The sequence below is a fragment of the Crinia signifera genome, chromosome 11, assembly GCF_055691185.1.
Source record: "Crinia signifera chromosome 11, ASM5569118v1, whole genome shotgun sequence".
Lineage (NCBI taxonomy): Eukaryota > Metazoa > Chordata > Amphibia > Anura > Myobatrachidae > Crinia > Crinia signifera.
Window position 1 is genome coordinate 35,389,119 of NC_139227.1, and position 24,223 is coordinate 35,413,341.

At 47.1% G+C, this 24,223-nt stretch overlaps 1 protein-coding gene across 1 annotated transcript in view; it reads left to right on the forward strand.

Moving 5' to 3' along the window:
• Positions 1 to 23,497, forward strand: part of CIBAR2 (CBY1 interacting BAR domain containing 2) — a 44,137-nt gene extending 20,640 nt beyond the window's left edge. Inside the window, exons 6-9 of the mRNA XM_083165431.1 lie at positions 12,179 to 12,283; positions 19,538 to 19,651; positions 21,462 to 21,563; positions 23,280 to 23,497. Coding sequence (XP_083021557.1) covers positions 12,179 to 12,283; positions 19,538 to 19,651; positions 21,462 to 21,563; positions 23,280 to 23,408 — 450 coding nt within the window. The 3' untranslated portion in view covers positions 23,409 to 23,497. The remainder of the gene's footprint in view (positions 1 to 12,178; positions 12,284 to 19,537; positions 19,652 to 21,461; positions 21,564 to 23,279) is intronic.
• Positions 23,498 to 24,223: the final 726 nt, after the last annotated feature.

The window sequence follows — 24,223 nt, forward strand, 5'->3', positions numbered from 1 at the left end:
TTTGAAATATTGTGCGCACTGTCGTTTTCTGTCGTCGTCCCCGCCGAAATTTCGGCAGTGCCCCACCACCACCACAGTTTACCCCCATGCACGGACCATAACAAAATGTCCGCCCCCATACAGCAGACAGTGTGCTTCTGTATGGGGGCGGACATTTTGTGATGGTCAGTTTACAATAGAAGCAAAAGCCAGGAGGGGACAGGGGAGCCGGGACCGGAGACCTGCTACAGCAGCTATTGGAGGGGGTAAGGCGGGGGTTAACTTTACTGTGTGTGTGTGTGGGGGGGTGCAGAAAACTTTTAGTTACACCACTGACAGACTATACAGCCAGGCATAAAGTGCTGTGCGCTGCCCGGCTGTCATTTCTTAACATTTTATGCAGACGGCGGTCTAATGGGTGGTCCGGTGCACCCCCGGACCACCCCTTAGATTCACCTATGCTCATCGGTGCTGCTGCTGCCTGAGGCCTGTGGCTGCGAGGTGCTGAGTCTGTCAGCCACAATCAAATCCTCATTCTATCATCTAAGGAACATAGCCAGAATCAAGCACTTAATTCCCTCAGAAGACCTGCCTTATGTCATACATGTATTTATATCATCGCGCCTAGACTACTGCAATGCTCTCTACCTGGGTCTCCCATCAAAAGAATTGCACCACTTGCAGCTGGTACAAAATGCAGCCGCCAGACTATTAACTAACCAGCCCCGCTCCTGCCACACAACTCCCATTCTGTACTCCCTTTACTGGCTACCTGTAAAATGGAGAATTGTTTTCAAGATTGGCTTACTAACTTGCAAGGCCCTACATGACCAAGGCCCAAGGTACGTGCAGCAGCTGCTGATTCCTTACTGTCCTACTCGATTACTTGGATCCGTTGAAGAAGGACTACTAACAGTACCCAGAATTTCCCTGAATTCATTTGGGGGGTCGAGCTTTCAGCTTTGTTGCTCCAACTCCTATGGAACTCTCTTCCTCGCACAGTGCGAGATGCCCCCACTGTAGAATCCTTTAAAAATAGAATAAAAACCTACCTATTTACTCAAGCATTTTACTGTTATGTACTGTTCAGCTTGTTTTGTATTCTGATCGGTAAAGACAATGGTAAAGCACTATTGGGAGAAAAGTGCTATATAAATATTATTATTATTATTCAATTTATCAACATAAAACATTTATTCTACAGGAGCTGTATGTCACGGCTGGGCAGCGTTGGCGGCGCTTACCCGTCCGTGTCCTGCGGCGGCGTCTGGTCTCCGTGTGTCTGGGGTCCGGGCCGGTGGGTGCCGCTGCCGTGTCCTCCTGTGGACGCTCTGTCTCTCCCTCTGCCTGTCTTCTGGCGTGTGTCTTCGGCTGGGTAGCAGGGGCAGCTGCCTGCTGTCCGCCGGGCGCCGCCATTTTCCCGGAGCCCGCCAATCAGAATAGGTCCTTCAGTAGCTGGACCAATCAGAATGAGCCCAGGGGAATAAAGCCAGTTCCCTGGGTGCAAGCAGACGCCAGTTCTTTGCAAATCGTTCCTGCGTGAGTAGCTTGCATCCTGAGCTCCACAGAGCCCTTCTGTGATTTCGCTTGTATACCTGTGCAACCTCCAGCAACTTATGCCTGTGCATCCTCCAGCAACCTGCACCTGTGCATCCTCCAGCAACCTGCTCCTGTGCACCCTCCAGCAACCTGCACCTGTGCATCCTCCAGCAACTTACACCTGTGCACCCTCCAGCAGCTTACACCTGTGCACCCTCCAGCAGCTTACACCTGTGCACCCTCCAGCAGCTTGCACCCTCCAGCAGCTTGCACCTGTGCACCCTCCAGCAATTTGCACCTGTGCACCCTCCAGCAATTTGCACCTGTGCACCCTCCAGCAATTTGCACCTGTGCACCCTCCAGCAATTTGCACCTGTGCACCCTCCAGCAATTTGCACCTGTGCACCCTCCAGCAATTTGCACCTGTGCACCCTCCAGCAAACTTGCACCTGTGCTCCCTCCAGCAACTTGCACCTGTGCAGCCTCCAGCAATTTGCACCTGTGCACCCTCCAGCAACTTGCACTTGTGCACCCTCCAGCAATTTACACCTGTGCACCCTCCAGCAAACTTGCACCTGTGCACCTCCTGCAGGTTTCGCCTGTGTATCTACAGCGGCTTACTCCTGTGTCCTCCAATGGCAACCTTCCGTGAATTCCCAAGCTGCACTCATTGCACCGCCGGCACCAAACTCCAGAGTTCTCTCCGTAGCAAAACCCGGTGCGCCTCGGTTTACCGAGCAGCTACAGCTGCCATCCCCTACGCCACCTCCGCTGCTTCAGCTGGCGTTGCCACAGTCCCGTCTTACTCACTCATCTGATTGCTACGAACTGTGGTCTCTGCCCAGCCCCAGCTGCTAGTGAACTAAGCCACGCTCTCGCTCAGGGTAGTCTAGTTTGCCTATGCAAAGAACCTACATTCCACCTGCCATCTTTCGTCTACCCATTGACCAAGCCCCGCTGGACTCCCGTCCACAAGATCCTGCAAGCCTGACACTGTAATACTTCCTCCTGCAGTTTGTCCTGTATTCATCTCCGACATGAACACTAAACCAACTCTGTCTTTCCGCCATACATGATCCACTGGGATCACTTACAGTATTTCTCTGTTTTTTTGTTTGTTTATTTGTTTACAGTTTCTTATATAGCGCAGCAGTTTCGGTTGCGCCTTACAATGTAGACAGTGATAAAACAAACTGGGTAACAACTGACAGACTTGGAGGTAGGAGGGCCCTGCTGCAAGCTTACAATCTATAGGGACGAAGGAGGGAAAAACAAGGATAGGCACCAGTAATAGCATAGCAGTCCCACCAAGTTGCAGGTCCAGAAGGGAAGCTATATAATACATAAGAACCTCAGAGGGTTATGCGTGTAGAACTTAAATATGATAGGCTTGCCTGAAGAGGTGAGTTTTCAGGTAACGCTTGAACGTTTGGAGGCTAGTGGAGAGTCTTATTGTGCGTGGAAGGGCATTCCATAGGATGGGAGCAGCCCAATAAAGTCCTGTAATAGTGAATGGGATCTAGTGATCCATGCAGAAGAGAGACGCAAATCTTGTGCAGATTGGAGTGGTCGAGATGGGAGATATTTTGGGATAATTAAAGAGATATAGGCTGGTAGTGAGAAAGAAAGCGTTTGGGTCATAATTGTATGTATGATGGGGGGGGGGGGGGTTTCAGAATGGGAGTTCTCATTGCATGTTTGAACAGAGAAGTAAAAGTACCAGTATTGAGAGAGATTGTAGATTTTAGTTAAGGTTGGGATATTTAAGGTCGCTGAAAATTATAAGGTCACAGGTGGCACCTAGCATCCTATGTTAACTTGATTTTTTGTTTGTTTACTAGCTAAAGTATTCAGGTTTTATATCTTCATGTGATTACGTTATCAATGAGTTTGATTTAACTGACAACATATTAATAATAATTAGCAGCTTAGCAGCTCTTCCAACACACCCATGAGGTGGCTGCTGTGTGTCGTTTTTGTTTTTGGGGTGTCGCCAATAGCCCTAATCCCCAGTTTTCCTCTCTGCTCAGTCTTATATGATGCCATGTGGGATTTGATGTGGACCTGCAGATAATAACTGCCGGAAAGAGTTACCTCAGTTTGTTCTGTTCATACTGATGACAGCATGTTTTGTTTTCTGTCTTTTTGGAGGTGGTGGCACTATTTCAGTTTCTTCTCTGCAGTTGGCAAAAGCTGGAATCGGTCTCCTCCGCTTATTACTTCCATACTCCTCTTCTATGCGTCTTCTTTTCCCAATTTTTGGAAAAGGTGTGAACTTTCCATCCTCCAGGCACTGTATGAGATGTGGCCTCATTAATGGACGGTTGTATCTGCAGATGTTCACATCGCCGGTGAAGAGGAGTTCCACAGCATTCGCTATAGAAAATACTACACAGTCTCTTGAGTATCGGTCCTGTTTCTCCACATCCAGGAGTTTGATGTTTTTCAGGGTGTCCTTTTGAACAACCTTCCCATAGAGTTCTTGTAGTTGTCTGCTAGCAGAGGGGGTAAGCTGCCAATCCCAGCTGTCTGCAACTTGTATTTGTCCATGCCGGAAACAAGACATAAAGCAGTGGCGGTTATCTCTATTTGCGTGTAATTGTACTGCAAACCCCGAGATGGCATCAAAGGATTCATTCGTACCTTTCAAAACTGATTGCAATCCTTGTACATAAAATTGCTGGCGCAGTATTTGCTGAGCAGTTTCAATAAGGCCGCCGGTCAAACTGCGGCCCTTCAGAATCTTACTTCTGTGTTGTTGTGTCAGCCCAAAATGAGGCAGCCACATTTTCTGTAAATGTTCCAAGAATTCACTTGAATTTAAAGTAATGAGAAAACTTGTGTTTACAGCTACACAGGTGTATAGCTACCAACAACGCTCACTCTCATCCAATGAGTGATTGTTCTGTCCCCAAGCAGGGCCTTTTCTTTCACACTGGCTGTGACATCACAGTCTGTCTGTGACATCATCAGCCTCACTCTGGCTGCTTACCCCCACTGCATGTTATGCGCTTTACCATAGTTTATTAACCAGGAATAAATGGACTAAAAAAATAAGCATTCTCACTATAAGGCAGGCATAGTCACTAATTATTCTAAGAGAAATTTGGAAGGAGGGCTGAGACATATAAACAGTAGGGTAACCACCTCATCTCTTTAATTTCAGGCACATATTAATTACACAGGTTCTGTGGCTGGCTGACTTCAAGACTCCATTTCACCTGTTTTTTTTATCAGCCACAGAACCTGTGTAATTAATGTGTCTGGAATTAAATGGATGAGGTGGTAACCCTGATAAATGGGATCTGTGAATGATAAAAAGGAGGTAAGGGGGGGACTAGAGGTACTGTAAAATGAGACATTGAGAAAAACGAGGATAAAAAGAAGAGGGCTACATATCCCAGCATGTTCTGCCATAGTTTTTCTATATGGGCATGTAAAACTCTTGCTGGCCATGCTGTGATGTGTGGTTCCACAAAAGCTGGCATGTCCCATTTTGTTAAATACCCTTGATGTGGGCCAACCCAGAAAGTCAGATACAGAGTCAAAATTATTACAATATAAATGAGAAAATTCCCAAGTCTCAAACAAAAAGCCTATGCTGCCACCTGTAAATCAGGACCACCAATTCCTATAGAATGACTGTATTACACAGAGAACCACAGATATGGTGCTCGGCCTTGTTCCTACATGGAAATGTTGATTTATACAAGTCCTAAAATAATACAAACTTGATAAATCTAGAGATATAAAATGTCCATAAATCAAATTTATGTCTGTCAATCAATTCTCCTTTAAAAAAATGGGAAATATTAAATGGCTCATGGTTTAGTATGTCCAAAGTACAGTAACACCCTTACGTGTAGGAAATCCAAGACCGGTACTGGGATAGATGTAGGCGTCCACTCCACCATATGTAGGGGAGAACATTAGCGTAACCAACTCACAATTGGGTGATGTAATGAAGCCTATAAATGTATGTATAGTTGCCAGTCTTCCTCCATATGCAACAGGGCTGCAAACTGGGACATCACCATCGCTAGCCGATATCACTGATCGCTGGTCGTACCAAACTCACACATGTGGGTACAAAAGTATACAGACAGTCGGTGGCACTCCGTTCCAAGCAGTCAGAAGCAGATGTATGCCAACATTTCAAATCTGTGTATTACATATAAATATATTATCTTGTGACCTGCAACATGCTAAAGTGCCCAAAAATTTTTAAAAATGCATTTCATTGCTCAAAAGAGACTGACCAGATAAAGTCTATGACCAGGACACTGAGGGTCTGCAGGTCATTTTCCTCGTGCTTGTAGATATCCATGGGTGCCAGATGACTGGCTGTTGGTTTGGACCCCAGAAGTCAGTATACTGATGTTGAAACATCGACTGTTCAACTGCCTGACAGTTGAGATCCCAACAGACTTGCTATTTTCCCTCGTGGGGGTCCACAACCCCCATAGAGGGAGAACAGAATCTGTGGCGAGCCACTGAGTCCCCTGCTGTCCTAACTATGATCTGGCCCTGTGCTTCAGACCCCTGGCTTGATGGTGGTACCATTGGATGACCCCCCCCTGCAGCCTGAACAAGGGGCAGATATGCCTCTGCTTCTCCCACCTCTACTCAGGAACATGCTCTTGCGATTTTGGCTAAAAATTGCTGGGCGCTGGTGCACAATGCACTGTACACCAGCGACCAGAGCCGGCCCTAGGCATAGGCGTACTAGGCAATTGCTTGGGGCGTCAGCCTATGCCTACGGTCGGCAGCCGATTGTCAGCGCTGACACTCAAATTAACACTGCCCGCCTGGCGAACGCCCACCAGCCCACTGTAGCACCGGAGCGGGTGCTCATCGGTGCTGCTGCTGCCTGAGGGCCCGGGACTGTGAGGTGCTGTCTGGTGGGTGGGGCGGGGCAGAGGCAGTTGTCCTTTCACCTTTCTCAGTTCCATATACTGTGGTCCGTGCCTAGGGTGATATTTTATTGTGGGATTTATATTTCTATCTTTAGTTGTGTGTATTATTGCCAATATACCATTATATGTTTATTTTTTTATCTAAAGCCCTGGGAGGATTTCATCTAGCAATTGTTTATAAATTTAAATATTGTGTTACTTGCTTGTATTTTAAGCGCCACTTGTTATTTGTGTGTTTCTACAGTATGTTATTTTTGGTGCCTAAACACTAAGGGGTTATTTTGGTTCACTCTTTCTGACAAAATCCTTCTTAAGCTGCTTTCCCACTGCCTACACGGGTAATGACCCGTTTTTTTTAAACGGGTCTTTAAACGGGTAAGAGCCATAAAGACTCTTTCCCACTGCAGCTTTTAAACGGTAAATTACCGTTTAAAAGCTGTTTTTGTCACATTCCCACTTACCCGTTTAAAAACCCGTTTAAGCAGTGTAAAGATAGGGGGGGGGGGGGAGAATAAAAAAAAAAAAAACGGCGTGGGGTCCCCCCCACTGCCGTAACCAGCACCAGGCTGAAAGAGCCGGGGCTGGTAATAAAAAATCAGGAAACCCGACAAATAGGGGTTCCCTGATTTTTTACAACCAGCCCCAGGCTCCAGGTCCGGGGCTGGTTCCCAAAATACGGGGGACAAAATGACTAGGGGTCCCCCGTATTTTAAGAACCAGCCCCAGGCACAACCAGCCAGCAGGGTAATGCCACAGCCGGGGGACACTTATGATATAAGTTCCCGCGGCCAAAGCATTAACCCTACCGACCAGTCAGCCTGGCCTGGGGGAGTGGGGACCCCCCAATAAAGGGGTCCCCCCCCTCCAGGACTTACCTGACCAGGCTGAAGCCTGGTGCTGTCCTCGATGCCCCTGGGCGGTGGGCATCGAGCTGATGGTATGGTGTAAAAAATAGAATAAAAACCATTGTCTTTTACTGGTGAACTATGAGTCCCAGCAAGCCTCCCCCGCAAGCTGGGACTTGGAGAACCACAAGTCCCAGCCTGCGGGGCATTAAAGGGCCCGCTGGGTCTTGTAGTTCCACAGTAAAAGAAAGAGTTAAATAAACACACTGACACACGTGAAAAATAAAAGTTTAATACATACATAACACATACATACTGATACTTACCTATCTTGAGCTCGTAGGTAGCCCTGGTCCTGATGTCCTGGTCCGTGTCGGCGTCTGTATCCATGTCGGCATCCCTGTCGGCGTCGGCGGTCCGGATTCCGAAGAAATCCATTTGGGAAGCTGTGGAAGGAAACCATACTCACCTGTCCCAGCGCGACGTAGTCCAGGTAAGGTCTTTGCAAAAAAAACAAACCGAACACCCGAACCAAGCGGACAGCTGAGAGACGCACGGTGTTTGTTTACATCGTGCGGCTCCGCCCCCGAATGCCGCTATTGGCCGCCTTGCGGCCTAGCGGCCAATCAGGAGCCGCTAGGACGCAAGGCGACCAATAGCGGCATTCGGGAGGCGGAGCCGCACGATGTAAACAAACACACGTGCGTCTCCGTCAGTCCGGTCTGGTTTCGGGGTGTCGGTTTGTTTTTTTGCAAAGACCTTACCTGGACTACGTCGCGCTGGGACAGGTGAGTATGGTTTCCTTCCACAGCTTCCCAAATGGATTTCTTCGGACTCCGGACCGCCGACGCCGTCGCCGACAGGGATGCCGACATGGATACAGACGCCGACACGGACCAGGACATCAGGACCAGGGCTACCTACGGGCACAAGATAGGTAAGTATCAGTATGTATGTGTTATGTATGTATTAAACTTTTATTTTTCACGTGTGTCAGTGTGTTTATTTAACTCTTTCTTTTACTGTCGAACTACAAGACCCAGCGGGCCCTTTAATGCCCCGCAGGCTGGGACTTGTGGTTCTCCAAGTCCCAGCTTGCGGGGGAGGCTTGCTGGGACTCATAGTTCACCAGTAAAAGACAATGGTTTTTATTCTATTTTTTACACCATACCATCAGCTCGATGCCCACCGCCCAGGGGCATCGAGGACAGCACCAGGCTTCAGCCTGGTCAGGTAAGTCCTGGAGGGGGGGGACCCCTTTATTGGGGGGGTCCCCAGGGCCCCTGGCCAGGCTGACTGGTCGGTAGGGTTAATGCTTTGGCCGCGGGAACTTATATCATAAGTGTCCCCCGGCTGTGGCATTACCCTGCTGGCTGGTTGTGCCTGGGGCTGGTTCTTAAAATACAGGGGACCCCTAGTCATTTTGTCCCCTGTATTTTGGGAACCAGCCCTGGACCTGGAGCCTGGGGCTGGTTGTAAAAAATCAGGGAACCCCTATTTGTCGGGTTTCCTGATTTTTTTTAATACCAGCCACGGCTCCTTCAGCCTGGTGCTGGTTACGGCAGTGGGGGGGGACCCCATGCCGTTTTTTTTTTTAACGTGTAAAGGGCTACCCCTTTCCCACTGCCGAAAAAACGGCTCTTACACGTTAAAAACACTGCTTTTTACACGGGTAACAAAAACCGGTATTTGTTACCCGTGTAAAGCAACCTGGAGCTTTCCCACTGCAGCTCTAGCCGTTTAAAAAGGCTAAAAAAACGGCATTTACACGTGTAAAGCCTGCAGTGGGAAAGGGGCATCACATGGACAAAACCATGTACACTGCAGGTGGGGCAGATGTAACTTGTGCAGTGAGAATTAGATTTGGGTGGGGTTTTGCTTCAAAGTGAGATCTATATTGCAGTGTAAAAATAAAGCACTCAGTATTTACCCTGCACAGAAACAAAATAACTCACCCAAATCTAATTCTTTCTGCACATTTTACATCTGCCCCACCTGCAGTGCACATGGTTTTGTCCATCTGAGAAGGATTTTGTCAGAAAGAGTGAACCAAAATAACCCCCTATGTTTGGTGGAGCCATCATCTGCGCCAACAAAAATCTTGCTTAGGGCATCAAATTGGATAAGGCCGGCTCTACCAGCGACCATGAGGTAGAGACAGAATGAGACAAAATAGCTTGTAATTTTCAGTCAAACACGCTGGTCGCCGATTAAACCGATACACTGAGCAATATATTGCTGAGAGATATTAAGCAAAAATTGGTCAGCGACCATATTGCACAGTGTGTACACAGCTTGACACAGACAGAAATCCTGTTCGGTGTACGTGAGGGTTGTAGTGGAGTACCACTGACCTAGAAGATAATTTACCTACAATCTTGCATGAGGCTTACATAGAAATGTGCAATGTAAATTATGTTTAGAGCTTTCTGCGTGTCTTACCACTGTCCTGGTTGTGTTTCAGCTTTCAGTTGATGCCCAAATCAAGGTAATGTGGTCAATAGTGTGTCTGGTATGAGTCTGCTTACATTAACGGTGCACATTAATCTGCGCCGGGTCTAAAAAACACCACTCCCATCTTTATACATCTCCTTACTGAGCGCTGTCAGCCAGCAACAAGTGCAATAAATCCAGCATCTATAATGTGCGTGATTACCAGAGGGGGAATTAATATCGTTCTACAGTATGGATTGCTGCACCGGTAACACATGACTATTGCCAGACACTCCAGTCTGTCTTGTGATGTCTCTAATTGTGGCTGATTAACTCATTATATATAATTGTTTTCACAACCTGCTCTTTCTAAGCCGGGGAAGAGAGAAATTCTGGCACAATGAATGAGGGAGACATAAGAGCAGTATGTGAAAGTTCTATATGGTGTAATACTCCGCCTATAGAGAAATATCTGGATATTCCGAGTCACCAGGAAGTTGCATGACCATATAAATTCCGTGCAACACCAAGGGACGAAGTATATTCCTATATTGAAATGTAGGAGAACATGCATGTAAACTGGAGAATATTTGCCTGTTATCTTCCGTTGTGTTTTGCCGGAATGCTTTGATGTGTGAATTCCAAAGTGTTTTTCGTTCTTCCTGCCCTGAACCCCACAAATATGTAAATGTGTTCCCATGGCCCCCTCATGTTCTGCTTAATCCTATCACACGTACAAGGCTTCATTAGCTGGATTTATCTTCCCAATGCTCTGTGTTACCATTACTTTGCCTAAGCTGTCCCTACCTGTCACACGTGTGTAATCCTTGGGTCATACTACAATATGGGAACAATGGAGTCCCTCCTAGTACTAAAGCTTATTTATCCAGCAGCAGGAAGTCTTTTTTCGTACCTGGACCATAATTTGTATCAGTGGGGTTCAGGCTGTCCTAATAACACAGGTTCCGGATTCACTCTCTGATGTGTGGATGTCATGTACAATGCGCTATATACTCGCTGCGTTGCAATAGTTCCTGTGAATAATGCATGTCTGCTATTGCTGCTGCCTGCATCAGGGTTATTCTGTCTGGCTGTTACAAGATCTAGGGGGAGATTTATCAAGCCTTATAAACAGGGCCCGTGGGAGTATTTGCCTATAGCAGCAAATTGGTTGCTGGGGAAAAAGCACCTTTAGAAGATTTGATAGATCTCTCTGCTGATTTTTGTACCAAACCAGATTTTAGGTTTAGTTTTAGGCCACTAGTGATATAGCATGGTAACGCTTCCATTCATTTACATTATTTTTTTTTGCCATTAACCCTTTGAGTGCCAACTAGGGATGCCAATGCGGGGGCTTTTTTTTTTTAATCCCGGGATTCAGGATTGAAAAATGCTCAATTCTGGGATTGGTCTCCCTATTAAAAAACACAACCCCGCCCCTCAAATGTCACTATAAAGGTGCTCTAACTCCGCCCCACCCGTCAATCTTCCCCATCCCTCCTGCCCTGCACTGTCACTTACAGAGGTGATGGTGAGAGGCAGCAGCATGACTGTCCACCCATCTCCAGCGAGCGGGTGGCTGGGAGCAGCACAGCGGGCGTGTGGCTGGGCATCCGGTTTGTGACAGTGTGTGATATGGTGGCGGCCGGACTGCGAAGCGTGACGTCAGGGGTCTCGCTGCGCAGCTTGGGCGCTGCCATGCCTGTCATCACAGCACACTGACTGCCCAAACAGCAGAACCCTCCACTGGGGTCAGTAGCAGTTAGCCGGGCAGCACCTGAGCCATATTCTAAGGTGCTCAGCGCAGGATACAGTCGTATTGTCGACAGCACTTGTCGACAGTCATTAGGGCACCCAACAGTGTCAACCTAATGACTGTTGACCTAACCATGGTCGATAAAACGATCCACAACCCTCAGCGCTGCCCGGCTATTAAAAAAAAAAAAGGTTTTGCATTGGGGTACTAATCCCGGAATTGAAAGATTCAATCCCAGGATTCAAATCCCGCCCCGATTTTAGGCCAAAATCCCGCCGATACCGGGATTTGCCTCCCTAGTGCAAACGTTGCTGTAAGAGATGTGCAAAATATCTGCTACAATTACCAGAATCTCTTTCTTTTTTTTGGGTGAAATTATTAAACTACATTTCAATGAATTGACTTGGCTGTATTTGTATGTATTTATAGTAAAATAAGCTGCTGTGAGCATTTTTAGTGGATATTTTGAGGATCTCTCACAGCATCGTTGACATTCAAACGGTTAAAGTGCATTTACCAAGCTTTAGAAAACACCTGTGATGTGTAAAATGAGAGCCCGTGGGTACTCTGTGCTCAAGCAGTGCACTGGCAAGTGAAGGTGGTCTTCTAGAACACCAGGGGGCTTTTCCATCCAATAGGCCTGGCTTTGACCCTGGTCCATTAGACCTTGTGCCTGACTTTTGTTTCCTTGGTGTGATCCATCCTTCCAGGCAGAATCCAACGTACAGAAAGCCTCTCTAGACGCGGCGCGTACTACGCAGCAGTTAGAGGAAGTCATCGATAACTTCCAGCAGCAGAAGGTCAAGGACATTCAGGTATTTATTTACACTTTCTGATATAGCGCAGAATGTTCCAGTGTGATTTACAATTAGAAACAACAGTGATGACGCTTCCAGATGTTGACTATAATACCCCTTTCCCACTGCAGGCTTTACACGTGTAAATGCCGTTTTTTTAGCCTTTTTAAACGGCTAGAGCTGCAGTGGGAAAGCTCCAGGTTGCTTTACACGGGTAACAAATACCGGTTTTTGTTACCCGTGTAAAAAGCAGTGTTTTTACCGTGTTATAGCCGTTTTTTCGGCAGTGGGAAAGGGGTAGCCCTTTACCCGTTAAAAAAAAAACCGGCATGGGGTCCCCCCCCACTGCCGAAACCAGCACCAGGCTGAAGGAGCCGGGGCTGGTAATAAAAAATCAGGAAACCCGACAAATAGGGGTTCCCTGATTTTTTACAACCAGCCCCAGGCTCCAGGTCCGGGGCTGGTTCCCAAAATACGGGGGACAAAATGACTAGGGGTCCCCCGTATTTTAAGAACCAGCCCCAGGCACAACCAGCCGGCAGGGTAATGCCACAGCCGGGGGACACTTATGATATAAGTTCCCGCGGCCAAAGCATTAACCCTACCGACCAGTCAGCCTGGCCAGGGGCCCTGGGGGAGTGGGGACCCCCCCAATAAAGGGGTCCCCCCCCTCCAGGACTTACCTGACCAGGCTGAAGCCTGGTGCTGTCCCCGGTGACCCTGGAGCGGTGGTCACCGGGCTGATGGTATTGTGTAAAAAATAGAATAAAAACCATTGTCTTTTACTGGTGAACTATGAGTCCCAGCAAGCCTCCCCCGCAAGCTGGGACTTGGAGAACCACAAGTCCCAGCCTGCGGGGCATTAAAGGGCCCGCTGGGTCTTGTAGTTCCACAGTAAAAGAAAGAGTTAAATAAACACACTGACACACGTGAAAAATAAAAGTTTAATACATACATAACACATACATACTGATACTTACCTATCTTGAGCCCGTAGGTAGCCCTGGTCCTGATGTCCTGGTCCGTGTCGGCGTCTGTATCCAGTCGGCATCCCTGTCGGCGACGGCGTCGGCGGTCCGGAGTCCGAAGAAATCCATTTGGGAAGCTGTGGAAGGAAATCCTACTCACCTGTCCCAGCGCGACGTAGTCCAGGTAAGGTCTTTGCAAAAAAAACAAACCGACACCCGAACCAGACCGGACTGACGGAGACACACGGTGTGTTTACATCGTGCGGCTCCGCCCCCGAATGCCGCTATTGGCCGCCTTGCGGCCTAGCGGCCAATCAGTAGCCGCTAGGCCGCAAGGCGGCCAATAGCGGCATTCGGGAGGCGGAGCCGCACGATGTAAACAAACACACGTGTGTCTCCGTCAGTCCGGTCTGGTTCGGGTGTCGGTTTGTTTTTTTTGCAAAGACCTTACCTGGACTACGTCGCGCTGGGACAGGTGAGTAGGATTTCCTTCCACAGCTTCCCAAATGGATTTCTTCGGACTCCGGACCGCCGACGCCGTCGCCGACAGGGATGCCGACTGGATACAGACGCCGACACGGACCAGGACATCAGGACCAGGGCTACCTACGGGCTCAAGATAGGTAAGTATCAGTATGTATGTGTTATGTATGTATTAAACTTTTATTTTTCACGTGTGTCAGTGTGTTTATTTAACTCTTTCTTTTACTGTGGAACTACAAGACCCAGCGGGCCCTTTAATGCCCCGCAGGCTGGGACTTGTGGTTCTCCAAGTCCCAGCTTGCGGGGGAGGCTTGCTGGGACTCATAGTTCACCAGTAAAAGACAATGGTTTTTATTCTATTTTTTACACAATACCATCAGCCCGGTGACCACCGCTCCAGGGTCACCGGGGACAGCACCAGGCTTCAGCCTGGTCAGGTAAGTCCTGGAGGGGGGGGACCCCTTTATTGGGGGGGTCCCCACTCCCCCAGGGCCCCTGGCCAGGCTGACTGGTCGGTAGGGTTAATGCTTTGGCCGCGGGAACTTATATCATAAGTGTCCCCCGGCTGTGGCATTACCCTGCTGGCTGGTTGTGCCTGGGGCTGGTTCTTAAAATACGGGGGACCCCTAGTCATTTTGTCCCCCGTATTTTGGGAACCAGCCCCGGACCTGGAGCCTGGGGCTGGTTGTAAAAAATCAGGGAACCCCTATTTGTCGGGTTTCCTGATTTTTTATTACCAGCCCCGGCTCTTTCAGCCTGGTGCTGGTTACGGCAGTGGGGGGGACCCCACGCCGTTTTTTTTTTTTAAATTCTCCCCCCCCCCCCTATCTTTACACTGCTTAAACGGGTTTTTAAACGGGTAAGTGTGAATGTGACAAAAACAGCTTTTAAACGGTAATTTACCGTTTAAAAGCTGCAGTGGGAAAGAGTCTTATGGCTCTTACCCGTTTAAAGACCCGTTTAAAAAAAACGGGTCTTTACCCGTGTAGGCAGTGGGAAAGCAGCATAAGGTTAAAACGTTTTACACTAAATGGTCTCCATATATTGATACATTGCATCCTGCTCAGAAAGAACATATATTACAACTTTTTTAAAGCACCCATCCTACTCCCTACGTATATGTATATTCAATATAGTTACTATATGTTAATCTCGATGAATGTTTTATTCAATATAGCTGATTACAGCTATTATATCTGCCATCATCTCCATGTATGCTGTGCCTCATTCTTAATACATATGGGAATGAGATAATCCCCCCCCCCCCCGCCCGCCCATCATTTTTTCCTGTTTTCTCTGCCATCACCTGCCTGAGCACCTGGCTTACAACACGCCATCCGCCAGCCTTGTATAATGGCATACACGCCAGCCACCGCACAGTGAGCCTGATTTATGTACCAGCCACCAGAGAGGACTCTCTATATTAGATCCCAGGAATGAGGGACACTATCCATCCAAAGTAGGGATGCCAAATCCCGGCGCATTTTTTTCAATCCCGGGAATCGGGACTGAAAAATGCTCAATCCCAGGATTCCCGGGATCCCAGGATTGACATCTCTATGCGGTACAGACACAGTGAGCAAGGGCACCCCACCCTGCTCATTTACTTACATGAGCGGGCAGGCAGACAGCAGCGGTGCCTCCGCAGCGGGTGGATAGCAGAGCCTCCGCAGCGGGCGGATAGCAGAGCCGGAGGGTGCAGAGCCGGTGGGTGGGCGGCCGAAGCTGCAGGACTCGGTGTGCGGTCATTGACTCTGGAGTGGATATGGGTGGGCGGCCGAAGCTGCAGGACTCGGTGTGCGGTCATTGGCTCTGGAGTGGATATGGGTGGTGCGGCCTGCGCAGCGCGATGGTCAGAGGTCACGCTGCACAGGCAGCACTGCCCATACCCGCTCCTGGCTGCAGTCCTGGGATCGGAAACACCAGGGCAGCGTCTGAGCGGGTGCTCAGATGCTGGCCGGCATTCGATTTATGCATGCACAGCTAATCCCGGAATCCCGGGATTGGAAGGTCCAATCCCGGGATTCAAATCCCGGCATTTTTTTGGGCCGAATCCCGGGATACTCCCGATCCTGGGATTGGCCACCCTAATCCAAAACTCTAACAATGGTGCGATCTGTTCTTACTATATTTACAGCCTATTTTGTGTTTCTAGGATTCATCCTCTCTCATACCTATTACAGTGCAAGGAGCTTCTGGAAGGCCTAAATCAGGGGTGGCCAAACCTGTCCTCAAGATCTACCAACGGTGCATGTTTTCCAGGCAACCTGTGGATTTATAGTAGGAATGAATGCAGCATGTTTTAAAATGTGACAGTTAGTAATGACTACAGCTGTGCACCAGCTGGGTAACCTGGAAAACGTGGACCGTTGGTAGATCTCGAGGACCGGTTTGGCCACCCCGGCCTAAATGTTTCATTTATAGTTGGTAAACGTTTGTCACAGACGTAAAGCAACGGCCATGCTGATACTTGTGGTTCCACACAGATTGGTGGGGGTACGTTTGTGAAGCGCATTGCTGATCATAACAGTTCTGCCTGGAATCTGCAAGCATTTATCATCTCCGTAACTGGAGAAAACCTGAAATCTGCGGCTGTCTGTAATGATTCATCTGTGGCTGTAACAGAGCACTCCATGCGGAACGTCTCAGGAGCACCGCAGACAACTCAGGGCAGACATCCACCTTGCAGTACACAGTCATCCTTGACATGATATGACACTCTGCGGGTGGCAAAACACTCATCAAGGGCAAGAGAAATGCAGGCTAACAAGACCCAAAGAGATTGGGGCGGGCAGCAGGCACAAGAAGCAAAATATATATATAAAAATATTTCGATTAAGTTTTTTCTAAGATGTAATGAAAATTGCTCTGATCACACGTCACTCCAGTCTATTCAGATAAATCGCGGTGCAGCCAGCGCTGTTAAACATATGCCCTCTGCTCTCTGAGCTGGTCTCCCAATACCTTTACAGCTCTCTCCTGCCTTTTCATTATGTTTAAGTATTTTCCCTGCAATGTTCACTCGGTTTTACTACAGACGACCTGGTCACAAATGATCAGACGCATTTAATAAGGGGTTATAAAAGGGCTTCAGTGTTCTGATCTATTGTGAAAGTACACTGTGTATCATTTACAGGTTGTGAAGTGGCGGATATGGTTTATTATTCTGATTTGACTGTACATTATCAGTGCACCAGTCATTCGGTTAAAATTATTAGCACAGGTCATGCGTAATTGCAGTGTACAGACGTATAATTATAAGAAGATTGGCTAGAACGAACACATTATAAGTGTATCGGCTAGTGTTTCTCGAACTCGGCCCCCAGGATCCCAAACACTGTTCTCCAGATGATTCCGCAGGAGCACAGGTGTATTATGAATGATCGCATTCCACAGTGGACCTGGAAAACGTGAACGGTTTGTGGTCCTGAGGGCTGAGTGGTCTGTGTAGTAGGCCTAATGCTGGCCACACACGGTGCAATGATTGCTGCGTTTTGAACTTTTAAGTTCATGTAGCTCAACTCGCACGTGTTTCTGTTGGCTTGCGATGCGCGCTGCCACATATCACAAAGAACAAAAAGTATGTGCAGGCAGTACTTTTTGTACTAGATCGCATCTAAGTCAAATCGAATGCTGTTTTAACACATCGCATGCTATTAAACTAGATGTGATGCAATCTAGTGCAAAACGTGTCAAACACATATCACACCGCATGTGGGCACCTTTATGCCGACTTGTCGGCCATCGATTGTGATTCGATATCGACGGCAGCCAGAACTAGGCAGGTGCTGGCATTGGCCAGGAGGGATGGCGGGAAGATGGTGCATGGGGGAAGGAGGGGTGATGCTGCATGGAACTGCTTCCTGGCATTAGAGAGAGGAGAAAGATAAAGTACCAGCAGCCAGCTCCTAACTGCCACACTGCATACTGAGTTTGAATAATTACAGTTAGGAGCTGGTTGATTGGTTGGTACTTCATTTCTCTTCAAAGATAAAGGTGGATATACACAGGGAGATAAAATGCCTGTCAGACCGACAGGCATGTTATCTGACGCTGCAGATATCACAGGCATACACTCTGAGATTTGTCACCGTTTATTGGTCATGATATTGGCGCTGATTTCATTCAAAAATAAAACTGGCCAAATATAAAAGCCGGCAATTCGCAGGCAGCAGCCCGATGTTGAGATGAAATAGTCACTAGATTTAAAACGACAATTTGTTTCATTGCTGGTTTTTCCTTTAAAGTAATTTCTGCTGTCAATCTAGTGACCATCCTGCCGGAATCACAGGGTCTCGCACAAATCACTGACTCTTACATCTGGCCCCATACCTGTAACAAACCATCCATGGAATATACTGTATGTTCAGCTATATGTTGTATATTGAAATAGAGATGGAATGTTACTTCCATGTGAAATAAGTTTTACGTATGTGCTCTATATCTCTATACAACTATCTAAATTTGATGGTTAGTTCAAAATGACACACTCCTATATTGCAGCCATTACAAGGGGCCTTATTCTAGTTCACTCTTTCTGACAAAATCCTTCTAAGATGGATAAAACCATGTGCACTGCAGGGGGGCAGATGTAAAATGTGCAGAGAGAAGTAGATTTGGGTGAGTAATTTTGTTTCTGTGCAGGGTAAATACTGGCTGCTTTATTTTTACACTGCAATATAGATCTCACTTTGAAGTAAAACCCCACCCAAATCTAATTCTCTCTGCACAAGTTACATCTGCCCCACCTGCAGTGCACATGGTTTTGTCTATCTAAGAAGGATTTTGACAGAAAGAGTGAACTAGAATAAGGCCCATGGCCCAACTATTCACATACCTTATACCGTATATTGCAGAGCATTGGTCATCCCACAGTGTCGATTTTAAATCTGCATATTTATGAAGCAAACCGCTTAAAAATGTAAATAGAAGTAAAGCTAATTAACTATCAACCAGCTTCAAGATAAGGAAATGTGGTACTTATGTAGTATCTGGGCTGCCGATTTTTTGATTGTATGCCTTAAGTTAAGGCATACAATCAGATGCGATGCGATGCGATATCGCATCGCATCCGATATCGGATGCGATGACCCGATTTTTCCATAGGAATCAATGTTAAAATGATTCCTATGGAAAAATGGGTCCTTTTCATACCCCTACTATCCAAGTGGGCATGGAGTTGGATATAAACCTGTGGCGAGCGTAGCGAGCCACCGAGCCCGAAGCGTGGCGAGCGAAGCGAGCCCCGCGAGGGGACGGTATTCGTCCCCTCGCGGGGCTCGCTTCGCTCGCCACGCTTCGGGCTCGGTGGCTCGCTACGCTCGCCACAGGTTTATATCCAACTCCATGCCCACTTGGATAGTAGGGGTATGAAAAGGACCCATTTTTCCCATTGAATTCCATGTTAAAATAGACTCAGTCCATTTTAACATTGATTCCTATGGAAAAATCGGGTCATCGCATCGAATCGCATGGTCGCATGCGATGCGATGCGATCTCCCGATCCGACCCGATTTAGAAATCGGCAGCCCAGATACTACATAAGTACCGGAAATGTTCCTGTATTTGAGACTGACCAGATTCTTTACACTAATTCTGAATTTATCATTTATAATCCATACTTATATGGATAACTCAATTAAACAAGTCGTAAACAAACTGTCGTCGTCGCGCCCCCCCCCCCAAATTAATTGTTTTAGAAAAATGATTCTCCGCATTGGTACGGAGGTCCTCTGTCTCTCACATGTCTACAACCAAAACAAAACAAACCTTTATGGTGCATTTGCCGTACACATGTAATCTATCTTTCTTTTATTAACAGAAGATATTCTCAGACTTTTTGACAATTGAGATGGTCTTCCATTCCCGGGCACTGGAAGTTTACACCAACGCATTTCACAGCCTGCAAGACTGCGAGCTAGATAAAGATATGGAGGTACCGTGCTTTGTGTAGTTTTTGTGCCGTCCATCTATGTGCCATAAGTTGTGCCATCACTTCTAGTTTTCATGGTCATTTAAAAGAGTTGTCTTTTTTTTATAAACCCTCCACTATATATATATTCTCCAAAAAACAGGCGTCACTCCGGGGCTTTACATGTAGCAATCAAGTGAAGTTTATTCCTTCCACGGTCTACGCCGTTTCGGGTATTTAACCCTTCGTCAGGACCAGAGGATATCACAACATTGTTGCACTTTTTTGTTGTGATATCCTCTGGTCCTGACGAAGGGTTAAATACCCGAAACGGCATAGACCGTGGAAGGAATAAACTTCACTTGATTGCTACACGTAAAGCCCCGGAGTGACGCCTGTTTTTTGGAGAAAATATTTGTGGACACTGCACCACTGGGAAGGCACCGGGCAGCAGCATTGCTTATTAAGAGCGGGGAGTGCCGGACACCCACACAAAATATATAATATATTGCAAGTGAGAACAGATGGTTTTTAGAAGTGCAGATAATCACTGTTTGTTCAGTCCAGCTCACCAACACCCATCTTGGGATGGGGGGGAGATAAAGTCACTAAATCACAATGATTGTGTAACTTAACAAGGAAGGTCATGTCCACAATCAGGACTTGCACATGTGTCCCAAAATCCAAAAGGACGAGAATCTGTTTAAAATAGAAAATGCAAAAAGCGCCTCATAGTGCAGATAAAACAATTTAATGGGCACACAAAAAACTTCTCCACGTACACAACCTATAATGCTCGTACCAAAATAGAGAGTGCTGTGGGCTGGGTACCACAAGGTTTTATAACACAATACCGGGCAATCACCTCCAAGCCTCTGGGGCACCACCTGAGATTGCGAACTACCGCCTCCACACCTGGACCGGTGCTTGTGCGCTGGATTCCAACAGCAGGAACAGACAGAGTGGGAGGGCTGCCGGACAAACACAGACGAGTGCCACCAAGCCACGACATAACGGGTTTAGTCAGGGACTTCGTCAGTGTTAGTGGGATAGTGTTAGTGGAAAATCGAAAAAAAAATAAGTAAGTGCTAAGTTTTAATCGAATGTAAAGCTGTTCCACACTAGAGCCATCCAGCCCAACCAATCCAGAGGCACCGCACCCCACACCACCGTTACCCTCAATTGGGTCTGCGATTAACCAGCAAAGAGCCACATGATAATGGTCCCTTACTTACTATATCTAAACTAAGACCTTGGAGCAACCCCTGCATCTCCACAGCCAACCATCGAATGATGTGGAACGTGCACTCGTATCTAAATCTCAGGTGTCTGATTTCCATGGGGACGCCCAGTGCTTAAATGGAAACACCCATGAAACGCTGGTCATTCACATGGAAGCATCCACCGCCCCACACCCCCCCCCCCCCCCCGCCTGCATTGTTGTGAGCGAATAATCTATATTACAGCAGCATATGCGCAGAAATTACTATGCACAGATGCAAAACATCGCTCTCCTGTGAGTACATGCAGGGGAGCTGGTCAACTAGAATCGCCCTCTAAATTTAAAAAGGCTCCACCACCGTCCTTCAGTTCCGGTGCCTTTCCCCCCGGTCTTTTCAACCATTTCATCCCATATCCTCGAAATAATCGGCATCCAGTTGGCAGAGCCACTGGCAGTGTCGTTGCTATTCCTGTTAATGAAGAAAATGGAAACAGGTGGTACTGGTACTGCAGAGATTGCGTTCCCCATTTATGTGTCCGAAATGATTGTATAGTTCAGAGTAAGTTTTTTCATTTTGGATTAGAACTAATGCAATCTCTTCCCTTTTTACAGGATTTTCGGGCAAAGATACATATTAACACAGGGGTTCAAGATGCACGGCCACTTCAGGCAACAAACATGTCCTCCAATACCACCTGGCACACGAGTAATATGGTAAGGGAGCAGAGTTACAATGTATTTGGGGACTATCGGTAGACTTTAGCCACTTCTGTTTGCAGCTATAACCGTAATAGATGGGCAGGACGGATGGTGTAATGGTTAGCATTACTGCCTCACAGCATTGAGGTCATGGGTTCGATCCCCACCATGGCCCTAACTGTGCAGAGTTTGTATATTCTCCCCGTACTTGTGTGGGTTTCCTCTGGGTACTCCTGTTTCCTCCCATATTCCAAAAATATACTGGTAGGCTAATTGGCTCCCAACTAAATTAACCCTAGAATGTCTGTGTGTGCGTGGACATGTGGTAGATTGTAAGCTCCACTGGGGCAAGGACTGATGTGAATGTGCAAATATTCTCTGTACAGCGCTGCGGAATATGTGTGCGCTATATAAGAAACTGGTAATAAAAAAATAAAAAGCGTGATGGCAGCCACCAATTCTCTATGTAAGCAAAATTAGTAGTAGAGAATTTATTAGCAGAGGTGAAAGAGTATCTTGGCAAGGAAGGGGTTAATCTTACAATGGCGGTATTTAATGTATTCACCTGTTCCTAATAAGACGTGTTTGGGGAAAAAGTCGCAATACTTCAGGTTTCAGAAACTGAAAGGGTTAATAAAAACCGCTGACATTTCCTGCGACTCGACTTTTCCCCTAAGGACGGCAATAATCCTCTCGGCAGGAACAGCCTCACATGAATCACTGCCCCGGTACGTGAGAAGGGTTTCAGGAAATTAAAAAACGTGCTACCAAGAATTGATTCCTTGTCAGGCAACTCGCCGCTTGAAGCTGCGAGAGAGACAAGAAGAAGACACAGGTCGGCGGCGGCGGATTCGCTCATCTGGAACCCGGCCGCCTGCTGCTTGTAATTACTGTTCACGTAGTGAGGGAGAGAGAGCAGCGGGTGCATGGGAAGTGCCGAATCGCTGTAATCCCTGACAAGGTTGAATGATCCGCACTTGTGCCTTGCCTGCGTTATTGTACAGCTCTGCGGGATACCCCGGCTCTGTCTGTGGCAATGGTGATCTGTTAATGACTGAGCGGTTACTGTGTAACTTAATGAGGAAGGTCATAGAAGACGGAACAGGTGAATAATTCCAGATGTATGAGATACAGAATATGTGCGGATTTAAATGTCGACCATCCACATGAATTGGCCTCTTTTTTAGCAAATAAGGGCAATTCCTACCACACTCCTGGCTTCTATACCTGAATCCAGGGGTGGATGCTCTAGTACACTATCCCTATGTAACACAAGGCATCATAGCCCACTAAATGGGATTTTGAGACTTCTACCTCAACCACCCCCATTCCCCCCGCGCCTCCATGCGCACATGTGTTCTTTGAGCTGGAGCAAGTTTATGTGATACAGAGTTGGTGGTGTCATGAGTTTTGTTCTTAATCAGGACCTGTACACAGTTTGTATGTTCTTCTCATGTATGCACGAGCATTCTGTGTGTCAGGGAAGTTAGACTGTAAGCTTTAGTGGGACAAGGACCGATTTCCTGTTCTTGATGACCTCTGAAAATGGCCCAATGGGGACACTCACTAAGGGCCAGCTGTATCAAGCTTCAAAAAGCTTCAAAAAGTGATAAAGTGGCCGGTGATAAAGTACCAGGCACTTTATCACTTCTCCCTTATCACTGCTTCATACATCTACCCCACAGTTCCAGTAGAACGTTGTAGTGAAATATTTCACCTTTTGTGTTTCAGAGTCTGTCGAGCACCCTACAACCCCGACAGCCCGTGGAGGAGGAAGAGGAGGAAAGCGAGGAAAGTGAGGATGATTATGAGGAAGCCAGGAGGGTACATTATTCTGCAGTACGGAGAGAACTGAAATAAGCCCCAGGCCACTGTTACCGGCCCTAGTGTGTCCCATAAAATCCTACCATAGTTAAGATGACATACATAAATAAAACACAATTCCCATCGCTCAGGTGCTATTGCCCTCCAAAAATGGTATAACATTTATAAAATCCTTCTTAGCTGGACAAAACCATGTGCACTGCAGGGGGGCAGATGTAAAATGTGCAGAGAGAATTAGATGTGGGTGAGTTATTTTGTTTCTGTGCAGGGTAAATACTGACTGCTTTATTTTTACACTGCAATATAGATCTCACTTTGAAGTAAAACCCCAACCAAATCTAATTCTCTCTGCACAAGTAACATCTGCCCCACTTGCAGTGCACATGGTTTTGTCCATCTAAGAAGGATTTTGTCAGAAAGAGTGAACTAGAATAAGGCCCACAGTTACCACCCTACTATTACTGGTATCAGGATGCATCTGTTCTTAACACGTAAAATAAAAACCAGGTTTCTTTGTAAAAAACTTGCAATGACAGTCATTATATAGACACCATGATGTTAATGTATACGCTTGGCCTGATTCAGGATTGTAAACAATGCTGATTTTATTTACGTTTTTTCAGTAGTCGAGCGACAGACAGATTAGATAGCCACTCCCCAGTCTGAATTAAACCCCGCCCCGTGCAAGCCTGCACATTGGTTAGCACGGTTTGCAAAATAATAGTTGGATCAGTGATTCACCGCAAATCTATTCACAAGCCGCTCAGCAAGATAACTATCCCAGTGTGTGCAGTCTGTGTGCAGCCCAGGACTTGGCAGCTGTAATAGAAGCAGTTTGATTGGGGCCAGGA